At 40.9% G+C, this 25,322-nt stretch overlaps 1 protein-coding gene across 1 annotated transcript in view; it reads left to right on the top strand.

The window, feature by feature from the left end:
• LOC126237094 (short transient receptor potential channel 4-like) overlaps positions 1–25,322 on the top strand; it is a 318,000-nt gene that overhangs the window by 283,316 nt on the left and 9,362 nt on the right. The window contains exon 10 of the mRNA XM_049946938.1: positions 20,699–20,857. Coding sequence (XP_049802895.1) covers positions 20,699–20,857 — 159 coding nt within the window. The remainder of the gene's footprint in view (positions 1–20,698; positions 20,858–25,322) is intronic.

Genomic DNA, 25,322 nt, shown 5'->3' with positions numbered 1-25,322 from the left:
AGTGTTTATACATCTAGGCGTGGGAAAATTTGTTGCACACATTGATATTTCTGACCTTACGTAGTTGGCCATCATGATCATAAAGACCATTTATCACCTGGCTTATACTTGCATTGTTTATTCTATTCTTGTCAGTAAAAATATTGTCTATAAGACTTTTGCAATTTTCTGTAACTCTCATGGGGACATTAAATGCTCAACATCAAATAGTGGTTCCACCTGCTTTATTTCTCTCATTGATCATCCTCGGTGTCAACGTACTGCGTTGCTACACTGGTTGCAAAATGGGGTTTGTAATTTGGACACTGACTATGGTAAATAATGTAGCCAACAGATGCTCAGTTGCATTTCACTGTCTTTTACTTTCACTTTGCACAACCCCCCAATAATACACAGTTATATATGTATGGCCAGTGCACTATTGTTTAAACGTTCCATATGCCTCATTATTAGTTTGCAAGCAGTCCTCCACATACTGCTACAATAGTTTTCTGTTGAACATCTACGAGCAGTAAAAACATAACCACAAAGTTCACAGTTCTTGAAGAATAGAAAGGAACATATGGAGCAGACACTGTCAGCGTTTTTAACACACAGCCTATTGGTGTAACACTTATTTCACTGTTAAATTGATGCATTGTTGTCGTTCTAAGAAACACAGATTTCTCGTCTAAAACTCAGCCATGGACTGACTGTCTCGTGACCAAAAACCGGGCCCTTATATATCGCCACAATAATAGGTGCTGAAACTACTTATTGTTTGAAGTTAAATTTACAGAAATTACAATTAAAACTTAACTAAGTTGATTAACTGTATACATCGAAAAATTCCATCTTTTTATTAGCTTCTTCTACTACAAGAGTTAGGCTGAATTATTTGTTTAAATCATGAAATTAACAAATATCATTACACAAACAATACCTTTGACAAAACCATCAATTACTTTGGAATTAATTAAGAGCTGGCTTTGCTAATATGTTTTTGAGTAGAGCCAAATAGATACATTAAGATTACTAGTAGTTGTTCCTCCAAATGTTTGTAACTAGTACAAAATTTATATTTGTTTATATGTCAACAATATAATTTAAGTTACAAAACAATTACTGATTTCACCCTATAATGAAAGGTACTAACTAGTAATAGCCAAAATAAATTAGAAAATCAATAATGTACATAAATCTAAGCACAAAATTAGATCTGCTGTTATATTCATTAAGACTAAGGACCAACCTTTTTCTTTTGTGAAAATGCAGATTATATTCACGTATGTTAATGTTAAATAGTTAAAAGTAACAAAATGAATTTAAGGAGGCAGATGGAAAAACAAGAGGGGAATTAAAATTATCCCAACTTGCTCCATCACAGTCAGTCTTACAGTTGTTATCAGTTAAGAAGTTAACATTAAAGTCTTCTGTAACTTTCTGGTTCTGGAAAAAAGTTTGGCCAAAGGAGATTCTAATTTGTTCATACAGACACAAAACTTCCCAGCCGGAGCTCTGTAAACTGTGAGCACTGTGACCAATATGTCCTATGAGGTAATTTCAATAACACAGACTTCAAAGTGTTGATCTGTACAATATTTGTTTAAATCTAGCAGTTTATAAATAAGTGTATTATACGAGGTGTGATTGAAAAGTTTTAAGAATGGATCCACTACTGCTTACTGGTTTGGCAGGCAGGTACACGGAGGACGGGGAGTGGGTCCCTGAACGCCCTCTGACAGGAAACTGTGTTTCCTTAATTCAGTTTGTTGTGGCAGCTGGTTGAGTGCGGGTCTGTTAGGACTTGTTGCTGGATTCTGTCTGCGTAAAAATGGAGCAACGAGTTTGTGTGAAATTTTGTTTTAAAATCGGGAAATCAGCTTCTGAGACTTACGAACTATTAAAAACGGCTTTTGGAGATACTTGTATGAGTGAGTCAAATGTTTTTGTCTGGTTCAACAGATTTAAAAATGGCCATGAACCTTTGGAAGATGAACCACGGTATGGCCGTCCTTCCACCTCAAAAACGAATGAAAATGTTTTGATAGTTTGTGACTTAGTGCACTCTGATCGTAGACTTACAAATAGGGAGATGACTGATGAACTTAATTTAAGTTTCCATGCAGTTCAGTCAGTTTTAACTGAAGATCTGAACATGCATCAAGTGTCCGCAAAATTCATTCCAAAAATGTTGTCAAATGACCAGAGACAGTACCGACTTGAAGTGTGCCAAGAACTGATGAATTGGACTAAAAATGACCCAGATTTCAGGTGACAAACCATGGGTATATGGATATGATCCTGAAACCAAAGTGCAGTCTTCACAGTGGAAGGCACTCCCAAGTTCACTACAACTGAAAAAAGCACGGCAAAGTTGGTCAAAGGTGAAGACAATGTTGGCGACTTTTTTCGATTCTAGGGGTATTGTGCATCATGGAGGACAGACAATTTACCAGGAATACTAAAAATGTGTCCTTGAGTGTTTGTGCGAAAAGGTTCAGAAGAAAAGGCCTGCATTGTGGAAAGACAGGAGTTGGGTACTACACCATGACAATGCTCTGGCTCATTGTGCATTCTCCATCATTGAATTTTTTACCAAATTCAAAATTCCTGTGCTTTCACAACCACCATATTCCCCTGATTTTTTCCCTGTGGACTTCTACCTGTTTCCTAAACTGAAATTTTCACTGAAAGGGAAGCGATTTGACTCAACTGAAGACATCCAGGCAAATACAGAGAACGTCATTAACACACTTCAGGAAATAAATTTCCAGGGATGTTTCCAAAAGAGGAAACACCGTTGGAGTCAGTGTGTTCAGTCAGAAGGGGACTATTTTGATGGAGATGCATCACAGTAGCACGTATGTACCACCACTGTATCATTAAAAGCCCATTCTTAAAACTTTCCAATCACACCTTGTATGTATATATTCCAGCACTACCTTTCTCTCTGCTTGATCTGCAATAGTGAGTAGCTAAACCATACCCATCAAGTTGCAACCCCTCAATATCAACTGTCATATGGCACTCAGTAAGACATAAAACATCTCATTTATTTTTGAGACCTCTGATATTTTGGCAAAAAATGGTAAGATTGATTGAGCTACCTTCACTGTCCTGACGATGGCCCTTTTCTACATATGCACCATCTTTCACTGGTTCACTTCGAGCTGGGTTTTTGTATTGTGGCCTAACTTGGAGGTTTATCCACTTGAAGTTGCTGTGGTAGTGAAGGTGCCAGCCATAAAAAATCACTGCTTCTCTTTGGAACTTGTCTTGCTCTCTTTAGTACTCGTGGTGCAGGTGTGTGTGTGTGTGTGTGTGTGTGTGTGTGTTTTTTTTTTTTTTTTATCGTGTAGCACTGACTATAGTGATGGGCCAACCAGGGATATGCCAAACCAAGTTAACAGAGTTGAAAGTTTGCATAAACCAAGTTCAAACTGAGTTGGGATGAAAAGAAAACTGAGATAACATTCAACGCCATCTCTCTTTCAGTTCTGAGCAGATTATGGTTCATTTCAGTTGCCCAACCTGAGATTCGCCATTTCCCAGTCGATGGTTACATATGTTTCAGTCACAAGTGTGATGGAACCTGCACAGGGCGCAATTTTTCACCTTTTGGCTTCAAATTTTGAAGATAGACTTGTTGATAATGTTCAGTTCACACGCATTAATGAAGATATAGACATCTGACTTGGATACTCGGATCCAGTCAGTGCGAAAGTGGAGGAGAGCTCTCAACTTGTATGAAACAAACTGTAACTCAGCACTGCCCACCATGCAATGCGTTCAACTCGAGTTATAATAATCCGATGCAAGTTAACCCATTGCATAACCTGAGTTGAGCCCAAGCTTGTTCAGACCAAGTTGGCAGGGAAAGCAAAATTAACATTTGAAATCATTTGTCACATTCACATCTGCTCGGGTTTTCTCTTAACATACAGTAACCAAACTGAGTTGGTAGAAAAATTCTTCTATTGTTCATTTTTCTTTTTAGAGTCTGCACAGTTTGCATACCTTTTTGATTGCAGTTCTGTTCCTTATATGAAATCGGAAGTGAAAACACTTTTTTTTTACTATTATTAAATATGAATGCATGGTGACACCATGCAAATCTGCAGCTGTGAAACATTATATGTAAACTGAAAGGGGTCACTGCTGTCAGCTGCAGTGGGACATTAAGCGATGAGCAAAAATATGTACTAGGCCGGGATTTGAACCCAGGATCTCCCACTTACTAGGCAGGTGCAGTGACCACTGTGCCATCCGCAAGACAGCATTATCACAACTGCACCGATTATGTATCCACACTCCCTGTCCTGGTGGGAGTGTGAATCGGCCATGAGGTGTGCCAAGATAGTCCATGCAGTTGCGGTAATGCTGTGTATCGGATGGCGCAGGGGTTACTGCACATGCCTAGTAAGCAAGAGTTACTGAGTTTGAATACCAGTCCAGTACCCATTTTCGCTCATTGCTGCTGATTCCACTTAATGTCTCGCTGCAGCTGACAGTAGTAATCCCCCTTCAATTTACATATACATTTTTTATTAGCTGTCATCCAAATGTCTAATGTCAAAGCAATATGTTCCACCTATTGCAGTTTATTTCTTACAAGCTACACACTCAATATTATCATAAATCTTCTAGCATATCAGTCATTTTTATTTTCTTGATGGTAGTTCATAATGAGCATTTTTGTAGCCAAATGCCCTCCCACAAACATGAATGGCTACTCCACTTTAACCCAAAAAGTTAACTCACAATAGTCCACTCCCAGTAGTTGAGTGGTCAGCATGACAGAATGTCAATCCTAAGGGTCCGGTTTCAATTTCCAGCTGGGTCACAGATTTTCTCCACTCAGGGACTGGGTGTTGTGTTGTCCTAATCATCATCATTTCATCCCCATCAATGTGCAAGTCACAGATATGGCATCAAATCGGAAGACTTGCACCCGGCGAACGGTCTACCCGACGGGAGACCCTAGTCACACAACATTTACAACTCATAACATCATGACGTCCCTTTCCACAATGAATGTAATCTCTATATACAGGGTGTCACACTTTAAATTTTCCCTGCCAATATCTCTGGAACCACAAGAGATATTGACAAACGGCTTCCATAGGTATGAGAGTACAGCAGGGGCTCATGAAAGTAAATAATATGAGACATTTTAAACCATGTGCAAATATTGGTTTCAACACAAACTTGTCTTTTTTTAATGGACACCCCATGTTAGTCCATACACAATCAAAAATATGAGAAGTCACAATAATAATGGTGTTCATTGCATTGCAATATGTCCATTACATCCCGAGAAATTGAAATGCGAATTTGACATGTGAAATGAATGAAACATGCAATGTAAGCATGATCTACACATTCCTTGTAATCACAATGTGATTGATGTACTACAATGCAACAAACACTGTACTTGCATATTGCTATGTACACTGTTAGTACGTGGCCTAGGAAACGTACAGATGCCCAGTCACCTACAATGAAAACAAGGGCACGATTTACTTGTATGTGCTTTATTGAACTTTTCGTCAGTACTACAATGGATATAACAGTAACAAAATACTGACAACCACCAGCCAGAGTAAACAAAATTAATGGCTGTCAAAGGGTTGCACAGAGGGATACATGCTATTTGTGGATAGTTGTACATCAGTTACGCAATGGTACATGTCATTGAACATCTTTAATGACTGTGACACAATTCAACCATTGCAAATAGTGCAACGCATACATAAACGTGCAGTAGTACCAGCAAAACAAACATACGTCTTCTCAATAATACACAAAATGTACCCTGGTGTGCAATCAACACATCTCACAGCTGAAACTCTACAACATATATTTGAAGAGATTAACATTTTCTTGGCAACACCACTGTGTGCTCTCCACCATGGACCCACTTATGGCCATCAGTGTTTGTGGTGTGATTGCAGTAATATGGCCTTTCGTGTTGACCATTGGTGTTTGGACTTGCTGATACACCACATCTTTCACATGTCCCCAGAGAAAAATGTCCATGGGGGTGACGTCCAGCAACCATGCTGGAAATTCCTGAATGGGACTGCCCGGTCCAATCCACCGGTGTGGGAAACGTTTAGTGCCTGTCATGCCACTATGGCATTATGTGCAGGACATCCATCATGTTGATACCACATTATTTGATGCAAATGAAGGGGTAGGTCTTCCACCTGTCCAGGTAAGGTATACCTCAGGAACTGATCATACTGTCACTAGTGAACAGTGCCATCAATGAAATATGGGCCAATGATGTGGTTTTCTACAATACTATACCATTCAATGACACTCCACTGACGTTGGCATTCAACCCAGTGAATCCAGTGTGGGTTTTCTGGTGACCAGTGGGACCTATTGTGTAAGTTGATGTTTCCATGGTTTGTAAACATTGCCTCATCAGTAAGCAGTACCCTACATATGAAGTCAACAGCCTTGCCACAGAATCCACTATGAGTATTCCAGGTGACTGAGAAAGTCATTGCCATGGAGGCCTTCATGTAGTGCCTTGTGACATTGGTAGTATATATGCCTATGCAGAATACGCATCACACTTGTTCGAGGGATTTGTATCTCTCTCTCTATTTCACAAACACTTGCATGAGGTGAGGGTTTATTGCAGTGGCCACCAGAACAGCTACCTCTGCTCCTTCATGTGTTATGCCTCTGCTCTGGATCTGCGTTCATGGAGACAACTGCCCTGTCACACGAAGCCTGCTAACAATAATCATGAAGGTAGGGCGGGTCAGATGATGTCTATTAGGATACCACTGTACATACACCTGTGCCGCAAATGTGCCATTTTTGTGACATTCTACATACAGTAATATTATGTTGACCACTTCCTCATTTGTGAATACCATGTTGAATACCTACAAAAGATGGACAGGGTAATTAATACCACAACTACAACAGTGACACTAATTACAGTGTATAGTACACCATACTTCCACACAGAACAACCTGCTTCATAGTGAGCCATTCCCACACACAGTGCCAATTGCGGCCCGTTCCTCTATACAGCTACACAGGCAAAGGGTTGACGTGTGCGGTGTAACGGGGCGGCGTACACTGGCCGGTACTGTTCTGAAGTCTATACGTAGATAAGTACAACATGCATGAGGGACTCCTTTATGTACATATCAGTGCTTGTGGCAGGGATCCATATTATTACTTTTGTCTCCTGTTGTAACAGTGAACGTAAGAATACGAACATCAATCACATCTTGATTACAAGTAATATGCAGTTCATGCCTGCATCACGGGAACTGCAATAGCAACACATTTTGTTTATTTCACGCGTCACCTTCTCTGCTCAGGGACTGGGTGTTGTGTTGTCTTTATCACCACCATCTCATTCCCATTGATGCACAAGTCGCCGATGTGGTGTCAACTCAAAAGACTTGCACCAGGTGACCGGTCTACCCAACGGGAAGCCCTAGCCACACATTTCTTCTTTTTTTTCCCCCACATTTCAATTTCTTGGGATGTAACAATTGCATTGCGATGCAACCAACACCATTGTTACTGTGATTTCTCATGTTACTGTTAGCATATGAAATAATATGGAGTGTCCATTGAAAACAAAACATAAGTTTGTGTTGAAACCAATATTTACACAAGTTTAGAATGTCGCATTCTATTTTCTTCCGTGAGGCACTGTCATACACTCATACCCATGAAAGCTGTTTGTCAATATCTATTGTGGTTCCAGAGGTATTGGTGGTGAAAGGTTTAGGTGGGACACCCTGTATAAAAAGCAATGTCCTGATCGTCTCACTCACTCACGACTCATCATCGCCCAGCCCAAACAACTTAAGGACAGAAACTTGAAATTTGCAGATGGTGTTGATCTTGTACTGTAGGCATCTTTTAAGAAGGGATTTTGCAGAATTCCACCCCTATGGGGTGTGCGATATAGGATGAAAGGTTTCTTGAAAACATGTCACTATTAAGGCAATTTTGATGCTAGACCTATGAAAATCGATATATGGTTTCTCGATCAGAAATAAAGAAATATGTGTTTCAGCGCTTTTTTGGAAATTTAGACCCTATGGGGGCAGATTGGTAGGTGAAAGTTTGTTTGAAAATAAATCATTGTTAAAGAGCTACTAAAGTATTTTTGGAGATTCGACCACTAAGGGGCTGGAATAGGGCCAGACTGGTTCACCAACTCACCATCACCCAGCTCAAACCACCAAGGCAGCATTTGACAGTGGCTCCAACAACGGTCATCAGACACCAACACCAGAGGTCCCCCAATAACATCGGCTGACAACATGATCATAGTGCATCCAATTTCATTTGTCAGTTTTTGGCAGAGTCAAGGAGATTAGGTTAGGTCAGAATCTGTTCTGATGTAGGTTAGATTTTAACATCTTAAGGGTGAGGTGGATACCGGGACACCTCTGTGCTTGGATAAGAGTGTTGCATACCGGCTTCTGCTATTAAAGAGATGCCAAATGCATGTGAATGAGCTTTCCTGTCTCATAAAGAACGTGGTGAGTTCTATACACTCCGTCCTCAGTTATCAGAATAATCCCACAATTTTTATGAATTTATGAGGTGAGGGAAGAAACATTCCATTACATACATTTGAAGTTGTGCAGACACACATCAATTAACCTTCAGTGACTGCCATTTAGCACATGAGTGAAAGCCAAGCATAAAGTGTAGCATGAGATACTCTGATAACCTAATGCACTTAAAAGTGGAAATACATGCAGTACACCATACCGTCACAGAAGAAGCCGAGTAGCACCATGGTGTAGTGATTATGAACTAAACTGTTGCATGAAGGGTTGTGAGTTCAAAACTCACTTGGGCTGTACAGTTTTAATTTCTATATTTGGTTCGAGTACATTCTAGAAGTATCCACAAATGTCAAGAATCATTGTACTGGAATGTTCTGTAGTTGCATATATACTGTATCTGTTCTGGCCAGAGGCAGTTCACTCCACGCTCTTTTTGTGCAAGTGCTGAATAAACCTTCGTAAAGTGAAGTTAGTGTTCGTCATTCATCTAATTACACCTTCTTCTACTTGGCATTAATCTGGTGGAGGCGCAGGGTATTGGAACTTGTGATAGTGCACATTATCGATGACACAGTGGCTCCCATCAGGCCACGACAGGGCCGCTGTTTATGTGGTAAGAAACCTGAGTTCGAGCCATATTCAACAGATTGCAATCTATCAGTAACAGAAGAAGAAGAGGATGTTACGATGGCAGCAGCTGTGTGCCACCACATGAGACATCCTTCCGGCTTCTCTGGTGACGATGGCCAAGATCCAAACAAGTGGCTGAAGGTATATGAGCATACAGCAACATTTAACAACTGGGATGACACCGTGTGTTTGGCTAACGTATTTTTCTACTTGGAGGGCGCTGCCAAGCAATGGTATGAGAACAACGAGGAGAAATTCACAAGCTGGGAAGTATTCCAGGTGGAACTGTGCAAGTATTTCAGTGACACACAGTGACAGAAGTACAAGGCTGAAGATAAATTAAAATGCAGGGCACAGCGTCCAGGAGAAACTGCAGCATCCTACATTCAAGATGTCTTGGAGCTGTGTAAAATAGTGGATCCTAGAATGAAGGAGGAAGATGAAGTTGCACATCTCATGTAGGGTGTTGCTGAGGACACGTATCAAGCCCTACTCCTGAAGGAGGTTTTGACAGCAGATGACTTCACAAAGTGGTGCCAGTATATCGAGACAATGCATCAAAAAAGAATTACATGTAAGAAGTTTGAACAGCTTCCAAATGTCGTATCGATGTCTATGATGGAGGGAGGAACTGATTCCACAAGTGTTCTTTGTCAGACAGTGAGAGAGGAAGTTCAGAAGGCACTTGGATTGCACGACGAGCAAAAAACTGAGACGTTTCAAGAGGTCATAAGAGAGGAAGTGGAGCAGATATTGAACCCAATCTCTTGTCCTTCATTTCCATTTAAAAATGGTAAAAATGTCGACCCCCCAGCAGAATTACATTCCTACAATGCCGTGTGAGCAACCTTTTTGGGCACCAAGGAAGACTGATGTCTGGAGGACCCAAGATAACCAACCAGTATGTTTCCACTGCAGACGACCGAGATGTGGTGCACTATTGTTGAGAAAGGTAGTGCATATTTGATTATGCCCGTGCCAGAAGACAACAGACTGATCTTAGCTGACGTCAACTCCGGAACGACGAAGATGAACAAGAAGATGTGGGTGCAGGACGACGTATGTCACCATCGGCACAAGCTAGGCGCTGGAGAGGACATTCCCCAACATGCCGATCCAGGTCTCCAACACAGTTTAGAAACTCCAGCCAATCACCTAATCACCCCAACCTGGAAAACCAAAGAGAAAACTCCTCCCCTGTCAATCACTACAAAAATGATAGGAAACTGCATTGATATCCTCATGACCAGCCCAAGCTCGTGGAATCTGGAGCATCATATTCTATCATTTCAGAGAAGAACAATCGCCAGTTGCAGAAAACCATATTCGTTGACAACAAAACAGCTCTGGTGAAGGTGGCTAATGAGAAATATGTAAAACCTACAGCATGATGTACTATTAGTGTGGGTATAATTGGCCATACACAGCCCTTAGAGTTCATCATCTTACAAGAGTGTAGTCATGACGTCATTGTCGGATGGGACTTTTTGAAAGCTTCTCAGGCAATTATAGATTGTGGTCGCTCGAAGATTATGCTAAATGAGATGAGATACTGTGGACAGGAAGATGCGCATCCAAGTGTGTGGAGACTGTGTGCTGGATGAAGTGATCATTCCTGCAGTCATCACTAGAAAGGTAACTGTCACATGTCATGCCTTGCATCAACCAATGGATCTTGTAGTGGAATGTGAGAGAAGCATACCACTGAAAATTAATTTGGTTATCCCAGACTCTGTCATCTCATTTAAGAATGGATTTGGTGAATTGTGGATAGTTAACTGTCACTGAGAACCGCAGATACTTCCAAGGCGCATGTGCATAGCAAATTCTGAACCGTAAATTGCAGAACAACTGAATGTCATAGAAACTTCCCATGCCGAGTTTGTGGGCAAAATTAGCAGTACCACTATGAGACAAGATCTTCTAGCTCAACTATCACCAGATCTCACTATGGAACAGCAAAAGAACCTACTTGCCATTCTTCAATAGTTCTCTGAATGCTTCAATCCACAGGTGAAGAGCAAATTAGACAAACTTATGGTGAAGCACTAGATTAGAACTGGAGACCATCAACCAGTAAGCCAGTGAGCATACTGTGTGTCAGCAATGGAACATCAAATATTTTGTGATGAGGTAGAGGAAATGATGAAGAATGACATCATTCAGCCTTCGCAGAACCCATGGTCATCACCAGTAGTTCTTGTCAGGAAGAAGGATGGCAATTGGCACTTTTGTGTTGATTACAGGAAGCTTAATAAGATAACTAAAAAGGACATTTACCCTCTTCCACAAATTGATGATACACTAGATTGTCTGAAGGGGGCTAAGTTTTTCCCAACCATGGACATGTACTTGGGATACTGGCAAATCGAAGTAGGTGAGGCTGATCGTGAGAAAACTGCATTCATCACCCCTGAGGGCCTGTATGAGTTTAAGGTAGTGTGATGCACCAGCAACTTTTGAACAGATGATGGATAATCTTCTAAGACACCTAAAGTGGACAGTGTGTCTTTGTTATTTAGATGACATTACAGTGTTCTCAGAGACATCTGATGAACGTATAAAAAGACCGAGGCTGTTCTTAAGTGTCTCCAACAAGCCGCACTGAAACTTAATGCAAGAAAGTGTCTCTTTGGAGCAAAAGAAATCAAAATACTTGGACACCTTGTGTCAAACATAGGTGTGCGTCCAGACCCAGAAAAGGTGAGACCTATAACAGAATTTCCTATTCCTAAAAGTATTAGAGATGTGAGAAGCTTCCTCGGATTAAGTTCTTATTACCGTAGTTTTATCAAAGGCTTTTGTATGAAAGCCAGGCCACTCCAAGAGTTGTTAAAAGCTGATGCTAAATTTATACAGCATGGTGCTCAAGAAGATTCTTTCGATGTGCTGCAAAAAGCTCTGACGACTGACCCTGTACTTGGACTGTATGAGGGGGGAGCACCTACAAACTACACATAGATGCCAGGGGGTATGCGATTGGTGCTGTTCTGGTGCAAATTTCGGATGGAAAAGAGAAGGTTATAGCCTCTGCCTCTAGACAATTACAAAAGCTGAGAGAAACTACTCAACTACAGAAAGAGCATGTCTTGCTGTGATCTGGGCCATGTGCAAGTTTCAACAGTATCTCTATGGAAGGTCATTCACAGTTGTTACAGACCATCGTTCACTTTGTTCGTTGACATGTCTTAAGGATCCAACAGGACGACTCTCCAGGTGGGCAGTATGTCTTCAAGATTATGTAATTATCATAGTGTACAATAGTGGAAGAAAATACCAAGATGCCGACTGTCTCTCAAGAAACCCTGTGCAAGACCATCAAGACGTTGATGAAGATAGTGACTGTCTTGCTGCACTCCAGGATCTCTCTACTGAGCAGAAGAAGGATGCCAAGATATCTCAAATTATGCTTGCCTTAAATCAGTCAGAGGATGTGAAAGGAAAATTTAAGGTGGTTAATGGATTACTTTGCAAGAAAAACTTTGATCCGTTTGGAAAGAGGTGGCTACCAGTGATTCCTAAACACATGCACTTAGATGTTCTACAGAAATTCCATGACCCCCCTGAGGCCGGACATTTAGGATTTACTGAGACATGTGATAGGATCTGCAAGAGATGTTTCTGGCCAGGTTTATTTAGGAGTGTCCATCACTATGTGTCACACTGTTGAGAGTGCCAGAGGAAAAAGGCGGTTCCTCAAAAACCACCTGGCCGACTCATACCAATTCCACCAGCTGAAACACCTTTCCAGCGTGTTGGGATTAACCTCCTCAGACGATTTCAAATGTCTGCTATTGGCAATAGATGGATTATTGTTTGCACTGATTATCTGACACGCTATGCCATTACAAAAGCCACGAAAACAGCTGACACACATTGCCATTACAACAGCCATGAAATTAGCTGAAGGATCTGAGGTAGCGAAATTCATCGTGGAAGACATTGTACTAAAACACGGTGCCCCAAGGTCGTTAATTACAGATTGAGGGAAGTTTTTCAATTGAATCTCGTGACAGATAAACTGTTGGTGCAACATTACTCGTCACATGATGACTGCCTACCATCCACAAACTAACGGGCTTACTGAACACCTTAATAAGGCCTTGGCCGACATGCAATCAATGTTCATCAATGTTGATCAGAGCCACTGGGATGAGGTGCTACCTTTCGTGACATTTGCCTATAACACCACCAAACAAGACACCACATGATTTATGCCCATTTTTCCTGGTGCATGGGTGTGACGCGATGACGACGATGGATACTGTGTTTCCATTACATCCTGATGACATGGACGACGACTACATTGGCCAGGTGTTAACCAGCGCTGAGGAAGCTTGGCAGTTAGCTCAACTCAACTCACTGTAGGCTCAAGAAAACGATCGCTGAAGGTATGACACGAGCCACCGCCCTGTTGTCTGTGAACCTGGTGACCTCGTCTGGATCTTCACTCCTGTTCAGAAGGTTGGTCTCTCTGAGAAGCTCCTCAGGTGCTACATTTGACCTTATCAGGTTGTAAGACAGTTGTCTGATGTTACTTATGAAGTTGAAGATTTCGACCCCAATACAAGACCATGAAAGATCAGAGATTATATGAGTGCTAAAACTCAGTATACACATTCATCATCATTCTTTATTACCTGCTGATGTACAAGATCACAATTCATGGCCGCTATCTCTTGCTTACTTGGACCAACAGTTCTGCCTACCATAAACTGCTGTGTCTTTTCTCTCACTAGCTGGTGTATAAGAGAGGTGAGGTTATGGTATTCTTCTACAACTGCCAAAGGGAATCTATTACAGGTTCCACTGTTTATGTTTGACTCTTTTATGTTGCATTTTCTTGATGTCTTGGCACCACTTGATGAATTCTTCAGTTGTTGTGACATCAATTACCAGAAGAGCTTGGTACATGTCTTGTATGACTCCTTTCATCAAGTGTGAAATTTTGTTGGTTGCTGTTACATTTGCATTCACTATGTGACGCAGGGCCAAAACATTCTGCATGCAAGACTATGTTGTTTTCGCATGGTGTTCGGCTCTGTTTCTGCACTAAGCAGGCTTTTTGCTGACTGTCACCAAATGTTTTCTTCAGTTAGATCTGGAATTTTTTCAAACTATGGAGCTTCTCTTCATTGTTCTTGAACCACTGCTGGGCTGTATTATTCAAGCAAAAATACACATTTGCCAAAAACATCAGTCATCCTACTTCTTGTATTTGATGACTTGGTCAAATCGTCTCACCAAGTTTGGTGGATCCCGATCAGCGTCTGTGGAAAACACTGATGGAAGTCTAATGGTAGCTGACTTGTTGCTATTTTAGAATCCAATGGTTTTCTGAATATATGGACACTGGGAACAAAATACTGCTTGTATTTCAGTTACTGCTTATGTAGGTGATGTCTTTTATGTTGCATAACTGTAACTATGATTATGTACACTTTTCAGCATCTCCGCCAAACAGTGTCACCTCATAACCACAATCAGGTCAAAATCCTAGAGCAAGGTCACCAATGAGGAGTAACATTTAACACCAAAAACATGTTTATTATGAACCCCAACATACAGACAGAACAAGCTGAACTCCTGAACAAGGAGTGCTGCTGTTTATACAGACATCAAATATTCGAGACTATATCCCCATTAGAAACATAAGAAATTTTAAGAACTTTCTAGAAATAATAAATACTAAACAACAAATAATAGCTGGTGGTTGGGTTTGAACTAGTGACCAATAGCACACCAGCTAATGATGCTAACCACTATACCACATTACATGCATCACAGCTCTTGGCAGTATTATGCGCACTTTAAAAGGTTTGATGTTTGTGTGGTGGAGTTTTCACTCTAAGAGAAGAATTACTTTCATCATTGCTCTTAACTGACTTCTTTCAATGGGCAGTTTCACTGATCATCTGTGGTCACAGTTTTCCATCAATTGTTCTAAACAAAAGGGTTTGATTAACTTGCAGAAAGTACACCCTATGATTGAATGCAGTCACATATGATGGAAGATGGTTTAGTAAGTCTGTCTGTGCTGATTAATTTGTATTTAACTTTCTATGGCAAAAGCTTTCTGACCATATTTTAGGTTAGAGAATTCCCTCCCTAGGCCCGACAAGACGCCACATGAGCCGCGGAAAGGTAGGAGTAGGCAAAATGCAACAGGGAATAACAATATTAATGTGCTAATAGTAAACCGCAGGAGCATCTATAGAAAGGTCCCAGAACTGCTCTCATTAATAAACGGTCACAACGCCCATATAGTACTAGGGACAGAAAGTTGGCTGAAACCAGACGTAAACAGTAATGAAATCCTAAACTCAGATTGGAATGTATACCGCAGAGACAGGCTGGACAGTGAAGGGGGAGGCGTGTTTATAGCGATAAGAAGTGCAATAGTATCGAAGGAAATTGACGGAGATCCGAAATGTGAAATAATTTGGGAGAAGGTCACTGTTAAAGCAGGCTCAGACATGGTAATTGGATGTCTCTATAGGCCCCCTGGCTCAGCAGCTGTTGTGGCTGAACACCTGAAGGATAATGTGGAAAATATTTCGAGTAGATTTCCCCACCATGTTATAGTTCTGGGTGGAGATTTTAATTTGCCGGATATAGACTGGGAGACTCAAACGTTCATAATGGGTTGCGGGGACAAAGAATCCAGTGAAATTTTTTAAAGTGCTTTATCTGAAAACTACCTTGAGCAGTTAAACAGAGAACCGACTCGTGGCGATAAGATATTAGACCTTCTGGTGACAAACAGCCCCGAACTATTTGAAACAGTTAACGCAGAACGGGACTCAGCGATCATAAAGCGGTTACTGCATCGATGATTTCAGCCGTAAATAGAAATATTATAAAAGGTAGGAAGATTTTTCTGTTTATCAAAAGTGACAAAAAGCAGATTACAGAGTACTTGACGGCTCAACACAAAAGTTTTGTCTCAAGTACAGATAGTGTTGAGGATCAGTGGACAAAGTTCAAAACCATCGTACAATATGCATTAGATGAGTATGTGCCAAGCAAGATCATAAGAGATGGAAAAGAGCCACCGTGGTACAAAAACCGAGGTAGAGAACTGATGCGGAAGCAAAGGGAACTTCACGGCAAACATAAACATAGCCAAAGCCTTGCAGATAAACAAAAATTACGCGAAGTGAAATGTAGTGTGAGGAGAGCTATGCAAGAGGTGTTCAATGAATTCGAAAGTAAAGCTCTACATACTGACTTGGCAGAAAATCCTAAGAAATTTTGGTCTTATGTCAAAGCGGTAGGTGGATCAAAACAAAATGTCCAGACACTCTGTGACCAAAATGGTACTGAAACAGAGGATGACAGACTAAAGGCCAAAATACTAAATGTCTTTTTCCAAAGCTGTTTCACAGAGCAAGACTGCACTGTAGTTTCTTCTCTAGATTGTCACACAGATGACAAAATGGTAGATATCGAAATAGACGACAGAGGGATAGAGAAACAATTAAAATCGCTCAAAAGAGGAAAGGCCGCTGGACCTGATGGGATACCAGTTCGATTTTACACAGAGTACGCGAAGGAACTTGCCCCCCTTCTTGCAGCGGTGTACCGTAGGTCTCTAGAAGAGCGTAGTGTTCCAAAGGATTGGAAAAGGGCACAGGTCATCCCCGTTTTCAAGAAGGGACGTCGAACAGATGTGCAGAACTATAGACCTATATCTCTAACATCGATCAGTTGTAGAATTTTGGAACACGTATTATGTTCGAGTATAATGACTTTTCTGGAGACTAGAAATCTACTCTGTAGGAATCAGCATGGGTTTTAAAAAAGATTCTCGTGTGAAACCCAGCTCGCGCTATTCGTCCACGAGACTCAGAGGGCCATAGACACAGGTTCACAGGTAGATGCCGTGTTTCTTGACTTCCGCAAGGCATTCGATACAGTTCCCCACATTCATTTAATGAACAAAGTAAGAGCATATGGACTATCAGACCAATTGTGTGATTGGATTGAAGAGTTCCTAGATAACAGAACACAGCATGTAATTCTCAATGAAGAGAAGTCTTCCGAAGTAAGAGTGATTTCAGGTGTGCCGCAGGGGAGTGTCATAGGACCGTTGCTATTCACAATATACATAAATGACCTGGTGGATGACATCGGAAGTTCACTGTGGCTTTTTGCAGATGATGCTGTGGTGTATCGAGAGGTTGTAACAATGGAAAATTGTACTGAAATGCAGGAGGATCTGCAGCGAATTGACGCATGGTGCAGGGAATGGCAATTGAATCTCAATGTGGAAAACTGTAATGTGCTGCGAATACATAGAAAGATACATCCCTTATCATTTAGCTACAAAATAGCAGGTCAGCAACTGGAAGCAGTTAATTCCATAAATTATCTGGGAGTACGCATTAGGAGTGATTTAAAATTGAATGATCATATAAAGTTGATCGTCGGTAAAGCAGATGCCAGACTGAGATTCATTGGAAGAATCCTAAGGAAATGCAATCCGAAAACAAAGGAAGTAGGTTACAGTACGCTTGTTCACCTACTGCTTGAATACTGCTCAGCAGTGTGGGATCCGTACCAGATAGGGTTGATAGAAGAGATAGAGAAGATCCAACGGAGAGCAGCGCGCTTCGTTACAGGATCATTTAGTAATCGGGAAAGCGTTACGGAGATGATAGATAAACTCCAGTCAAAGACTCTGCAGGAGAGACGCTCAGTAGCTCGGTACGGGCTTTTGTTAAAGTTTCGAGAACATACCTTCACCGAAGAGTCAAGCAGTATATTGCTCCCTCCTATGTATATCTCGCGAAGTGACCATGGGGATAAAATCAGAGAGATTAGAGCCCACACAGAAGCATACCGACAATCCTTCTTTCCACGAACAATACGAGACTGGAATGGAAGGGAGAACCGATAGAGGTACTCAGGGTACCCTCCGCCACACACCGTCAGGTGGCTTGCGGAGTATGGATGTAGATGTAGATATTTTTTCTGTAACAATATGAAGTGTTTCATATTGTCTGACCTAATCTAATGAACTTCCCATTATGGCATAAATTTAATGCTGTTGTTAGTGTTCCTAGCTAGACCTTCAAATATCTGATTGTTTATATGTTTTACATATACACCATTAACAGTGTTTTAATCTCAATATGTATTACCTCAACATCAAGCAACTTTACATAATTTATTAATCGTTTATGAATAGCTTGTGGACAAGGCTTTCCTGTATTCCTTTCAAGGCAGACCTTCAAGGTTATTCTTCTCAAGAATGACATTTTACTTGCAGTTCCATAAACTTACTTGTTGGCCAGAGACAACATTCAAATGTAACCAAATTATGTACTGCACAGAGCCACAGCACACAATTGCAAATCATGGTGTTCAAACGTAGACTTTCCTTTGAACTGACTTACCCATCCAGATGCAGAGAGACCTACAGTTTAACAAGAATTCCAAACTACTGCACAACTTGGCCTTTTTTTCACATACATTAATCTCTGTCAGATGTGAAAAAAGTGACAAGTGTCAGAAAAATCCTACAAATGACTGAGGATTGAGTCTGAACCACTGGGTTTGCCATCCAACATCATATGTCACTGAGGCACACATCTAGCAGCTCATGGGAGAAGAATCATAATCACTATTTTCACCTGTACAAAAGCAACAGTGCAAACGGCAGGAAAGTGTCAAAAGATAATCAGTTCCAGAATCTCTCATACTGTGGCTTTCTCTATTACAATGGTTATTGTATCATGTTTTGGTAGTGTAAGAAATTTATTTTCTGAATTACCCCCATATAAATATAAGTTTGGATTATCACAATAGATAAATCATCCGAAAGCAATGAGACAAAAGCAGACACAAAGACAATAATGCATATGAAATCAGACCATGATTTCCACAGTAGTCAGCTTTACTAAACATTATTTTCTATTAAAAATATTATTTAATTTTTTATCGATGCATTTTGTATATATGCAGTGTAGTTTAGGTCCTTGGACTGATTTTTTCTTTTTTCATTAACCCTCTTTAGTGGATGCCTTTTGTATTCTGAAAGCTTTTGAACAGCCGTGTTCTGGGGCATCATTATAGATGCTGTCCCTGGACTGTATGAATGTAAGATGTATGTCAGACTGAGGAGGTAGAAAAGGAGAAGAAACTACAGGTAGTAACTAAATTTGCTACAAAACTCATTTGAATTGCAAAAAGATGTGGACTGATTCAGAAAGTGTATGTTTAAGGCAGCACTGAGCCAGACAACCATTTTTGAGTGGTACAATGTTTCCGTTAGGGTTGAGAAACAGTTAAGGACAATTTACACAGTGAGCAGTGAGAACAATGCATAAGTCACTGAACTGACTAAAAAAGATTCAAAGATATCTTCAGATCCTGCATGAAGTTTTGAACAAGCAAAAGTAATCTGCAATTTTCTTTCCATGTGCTCTGATAAGAGAAAAATAGACGATTGAGTTAAGTCTTGTTGGGACTTGATATACATGACTCATCATGACAAGAACATTTTAGGCAACATTATTAATGTTGCAATATTGTGAAAGGAAAGTTGTTACTCACCATATAGCAGAAATGCTAAGTTGTGGTTGTGAGTTCCGTTTGTGTGAGCATGTGTGTGTGTCTGTGTGTCTGTCATCTATTGTTAACGAAGGCCTTACTGGCCAAAAGCTTTACTTGTGACAGTCTTTTTGTTGTGTCTATCTGTGATTAAGCATCTCCCCTATATGGTGAGTAGCTACTTTCCTTTTCATAATATTGTAACATTCCTTCCTAGGTTTTCCATTGTTTCATTATTAATGGTGATGAAACTTGATGCTTTGCCTAACATCCTGAAACAAAATTTTCTAAAATGGGTCAGTGAAATATCTTCAAATCAAAGATGAAGAACATGCAGTCTGATTATGTTTCCTGACTGCAGTGCCACTGATCACAAGGACCTTGTGTGGCAAGGTATAGTAGCTTGTAGGGAATTCTATCAGCAAGTGTTAAAAATGATTGCTTTCTCAAACTCAAAAAACCTCTCAGGACTCTTCATCTCATTTAATTTTTTTCTGCTGCACAGTAATAACACAGCTCATTAGACAGCAATGAATTGCCAGTTCTTCACTGAGGACCAAGCCTCTATTTCATTCACCAAATTTGTCATCTAGAGACCACTTCTGTTTCTCAAAACTTAAAATATGCCTGGATTGTTCTAGATTTGACTGGACATAGAATATCCAGAAGACTATATATCACAAATTCTGGACTTCTCTGAGAACACAGAGAGATTTACAACTGATGCTGAGCAATATACATCAAATGAAACTTCTTTTGAGCAAATAAACAGTCAAATTATGCAATTTTTTATTGATGTAGTGGAAAAACTCGTAAACAACAGTGTGCATAATGTTCATTCAGTTGTATGTAAATCATGTTTTTCAAATATGGTGACTTTTTGGTCCTGGTCTAGTTTTCCCTTAATTTATGATTGGCAGTATTATTTTGTGTACGTGTTTAAGCATGTTTATTTCTCACAGGTCTATTTGAGGTACATGTCACAGACAGTACTTCCCCCACCATTCAACCTATTGCCCACACTAAGAGGAATGCAGCTGGCTGGTCGCTGGATGCGTGCGCTGTGTAGTCCACGGCCTGGAGAGAAGGCAGGCTGCTCTATGACAAACTGCTGCTATCTTGTGAGTATTTTCTTACTGTCCTTTTTTAAACCAATATTTTGATACAGTAATAATATTTCAAGACAGAATCATTCACTCGGACAGATAAGTGGATGAAGCTGTTAGTTCATGAGAGGTTGATGAACCAGATAAAGTTCAAATCTGAGTGAGCAACTAGTGGCCCAGTATCCCACTCAGATTTCCAGTAACTTGTATGATAAAAGTTCATTTTTATATTGGTACATGAAACTGCACTACTTCTTCTTTTTCTTCATTTCAGTCTTAAAATATAAAATACCAATAGTTTAATATGTAAATACAAAGGACACAGGGTGCACGATTTAAAAGTATATGAGATACATGTGACTCCTCAGCAAAGGTTATTGCTTTTTAGTTTAAGTAACAGGGTACTGCTAGTGTCAGCTGAGCAAAGAAAGCCAGCATTTCTTCTGTCATGCCCTCATCCCCTTCTCCTGTTCTCCTTTGCCCCTCTCTTTCCTGCAATGCTCCATTCTTCTCACCTATTCCAAGTTCACCTCCCCTCTTGTAATATCATGCCTCCACTGGTTGCAATATAACAAAGTCCTTTTTTGTGGTTGTTATGCAGTGTTATTCTTTATTACTTTTTTTGTTCTGAAAATTGATTAGGCACTCACTTGACCTAAATACAGCTCTGCAGCCGAGTCAAATTTGTATCTTATTTCACTTAGAACAAATGTAAGTTTATACCATAAATACAATGCCTACATTTCTGAGAATGCTATAATCATATTGATATAGTTTCAAGGACAGCCAGCTTAGCAGCCACTGAAAATTGGATAAAAACAGATGAAGATATATTACACCCTCCCTCCAGATAGACCACAATGACAGGACAGTTATTGTCTTTGTACCTACCCACCACTCAGTCTCAACTATAAAGAGAGAGAATACTTTTAGTTGCTTATACTCTATCTGGGATTTTCCACTATAATGTGAATAAACCCAGAGGAAGAAGAGAAGCAGCTAATGATAATTTCCTTTATGTGAATCCCACCACACTGCAATGGGACAAGATTTAAAAAAGAATAATAAAGAATGATGATAAATTATAGTTGCAAAGGAGAGTTTCAAGTGGAAAGCATTTCATTAATCTGCAAAACATGTGCTAAATACATGGCATTGGCAGTTTTGAGGCTCACTTCCTAAACCAGTACAAGAACTAACTGCCCAATGGCAGGTGACTGTGTGACTTCTATTTAACATATTATAATTTCATTCCACCTACTGTATGTGTGATAAAAAGACAGACTGTGAATTATAAGCTAGCAGTGTGTCCTGAAGCTGCTAAATAACTGATCACTAAAACTCTGTGATGAAATCAACAACACAAACCGAGACCTCTGCTTTTGGCAACAATGCCATTACAGAGTGAGCTCCCATGGCATACTTCACAATGAACCTCACGGCTTTAATCAGCAAGATTCCCTAATAGCACACACTCCAGGGCAGAGTAAATGCTAAGTTCTTACTTTACCTTTCTCTAATTTTATTCTTTACTCAATATTCAGCTCATTTTCCTTCAGGGTTTCTTATCAAACTTTTACATGTAGTCTTATATTTTCTGCACATTTTTCATGTTCATTCTTTATTTCATTTTCTCTTGACTTTGCTAACTCTTTTTTGAATTTATCAGAATGTGACATGTATATTACAGATTTATGTAGAGTATTCTGCTTTTTACAAAATAGCTAAATCTGCATGACTCTGGCACTTTCTGACTTTCAGTTTGTCATCAAATTTCTGTCAAGATGATATTTTGCAAAGGGTTACACAAATAACCAATAAATGACAGTCTGTAAATCTCTAAACTAATATTTTACAAACACTCTTACAATAGGTTTTTATTTGCATAAAAATTTATCCTTTGAGTAAAAGGAAAACATCATGACAGTGCATCAAAGAGGAATGTTCAGATTTTTATTTGATCTGATTTGCACAGGGAGACAAAACAATAATGATCTTAGCCCATCATTGTCCACACCAAAATTGAGTTTATTGTGCGGTTTCTCTTCCCATCATTCCAGTTAATCAGCCAGTACCCTTAAAGAGTAGTAGGAGACTCTTTTATTAGACACAATTTCTCCACGAATGATTGGCCAAAATATTCTGTGTCTTTTGGCCTCCAATGCTTGACCCTGGAAGATTAAATATGGTGGGATTTCACCCCCTCTTCATAGAGCCTACAATTATGGGCTTGTTTCTCCATACCCATCATGTGCAGGTGTTTCTTAAATTTCTCATGGTCAGTCGTTAGTTCTACCATGAGTTTAATCTGTCTCCTGATCAAGCCCAGGACTGGAGCACTTATCTTAAAATGCAGCTTTGGCAACATTCGCTTGTCATGTTTTTGTTTTTGTATCTTAGTCCAATATTTTGCATGCTGCCTACTGATCCATCTGTGTAATTTTGATTTTACCATCACCTTGCTGATGGTTAGGGCAATTTCCTGTCCTGGCCAGCTTATCTGCTTGTTCATTGTCACTTATTCATGAATGACTAGTGACCCTCAGCAGGATTACCCTGTTGCTTTTCCCTAACCTCACAAGTGCTTCATGACATTTTGCAATGAACTTCAATCTCATAGCAGGGACTGATAGATTTCAGAACTGCTTGGCTGTCTGAATGAATGCAGATGCCACGATCCTTGTGGCAACTATGCAGATGCTCCTTCATGTACATTCTGATAGCAAATATTTGCACCTGGAATACTGTGACCAACTTCCCCAGAAATACTGCTCTCACTAGTCCAGGCTGTAAGCCATACATCCCAGCACCTTTGTCTGTTTTTAACCCATCAGGAAACCAGACTGCATCAACTGAATGATACTGTGGTTCATTGTGCCACTGCTTCCTGCATCCATTTGTTACCTTGACAGATTTACTGAAGCTGCTGGAAGTTACTGTCTAATAAACTGGCATTTCCCTGACCATTCCTGCATTTGCCACATTCATTATAATGGTGTGGGACTCTGGATATTCTAAAGGTTTCCAGTTATTTACAGTTTTTAACCTGTATGCCCCTGTTGCTGCTTTCATCATAACCCAAAGGTGTAATGGGGACATGTACAGCACCCAGCAGTGGTTGTGCTGCTAATTTCACCTATTATGACTAAGCAGCAGTGATGCCAAAAGCCCCCTCAATACCCAGAAAGATGTAGAGAGCAGTTTCCTGAAAGTGTGGAGCTTTTTTGACCTTTCCTACAAGTTGGTGATGTGCTGTTTCACATAATTTGCCTTCTTGGTATGCATATTGTTTTACATGTACAGGAACCTTAGATAACATCATTTACCTAATGTGCACATTGGAAAGGAGGACAGAGTGATCGTTCTCATAACCATAGCTTTTGTATGATCAGTTCTCTCTGGCTTAGAAATGAAAATAACCATAACTGTCCTCCAAGCATTAGGTGTAGTAGCCACCAGAAAGATCGCGGGAGGCGCACATTGGCACGGCGCGTCACGGGCGGTAGTTGCCGCAAGTAGAGTCCCGTCCACCAGAGGGCACGCGAGAATTCGGACGCGACCTCTGCCGGCGTAACAACAAGAACAACAACAACAACTCCAGCAGCACGGGCCGTGCCCAGTCAGTCAACATCGGGCATGCCTAGGACACAGTCCCGGTCTACGCTAAGTGAAGTGCGACGTAAACGTGAACAGTGTTACTACACAATTGGCGACGAGTAGGGTCGTTCTTTCGCGTGTTGCGTCGTTGTTCCAGTTTCGCAGTTTCTCCACGGCATGGAGGATTTGGTGCGAGTTTTGGTTGCGCAGCAGACGGAACTCATGGCCACCATGAAACAAGTGCTTCCGGCGTTGCTCTCCACGCCGTCTGCTCCGGCGCAGTTCCCTCCTCCCTTTCCCCCGTATGACGAGACGGCGGAGGATTGGGACGCATATGAACATCGCCTTCGGCAGCATTTCCAGGCGTTTCATGTTGCCGATGCGGAGGTATGTCGTGCTCTCTTCTTGTCTTGGATATCTCCCTCGCTGTATCAAGTATTGCGGCAGCTAGCTCCGTTGCAGGAACCCTCGTCCTTGTCTTTTGACGCATTGTGTTCGTTGCTGTCTTCATATTATCGCCGCCGCACGCATGTTGTGGCAGCTAGGGTCGAGTTCTATCAATGCAAGAAACAGCCCCATCAGTCTTACCGGGCGTGGGCCGCTACCCTGCACGGTCTTAGTCGCAAGTGTCATTTTGTCACGGAGCAGTCGCGAGAGTCGTATGCCCACGTTATGGTACGCGACGTCATTGTTCGTTCGGCCCCTGATAGGGAGGTCCGGCAACGGGCCCTGCAGTTAGAAGACCCTTCCCTCGAGGAAGTTCTGTCCATTGCTCAATCGTATGAAGTCTCTCACGCGGCAGGTCAACAGCTGGAAGCGTGGTGCGACGTCGCGGAGGTTCAGGGTGGCGCGGCCGCGTCCACTGTGTCCGGGGTGGACGACG

This window comes from Schistocerca nitens, chromosome 1 (assembly GCF_023898315.1).
Source record: "Schistocerca nitens isolate TAMUIC-IGC-003100 chromosome 1, iqSchNite1.1, whole genome shotgun sequence".
In the NCBI taxonomy this organism is placed as follows: Eukaryota; Metazoa; Arthropoda; class Insecta; order Orthoptera; family Acrididae; genus Schistocerca; species Schistocerca nitens.
The sequence above is the reverse complement of the archived record's forward strand: the minus strand, read 5'-3'. Positions and strand labels throughout refer to the sequence as shown.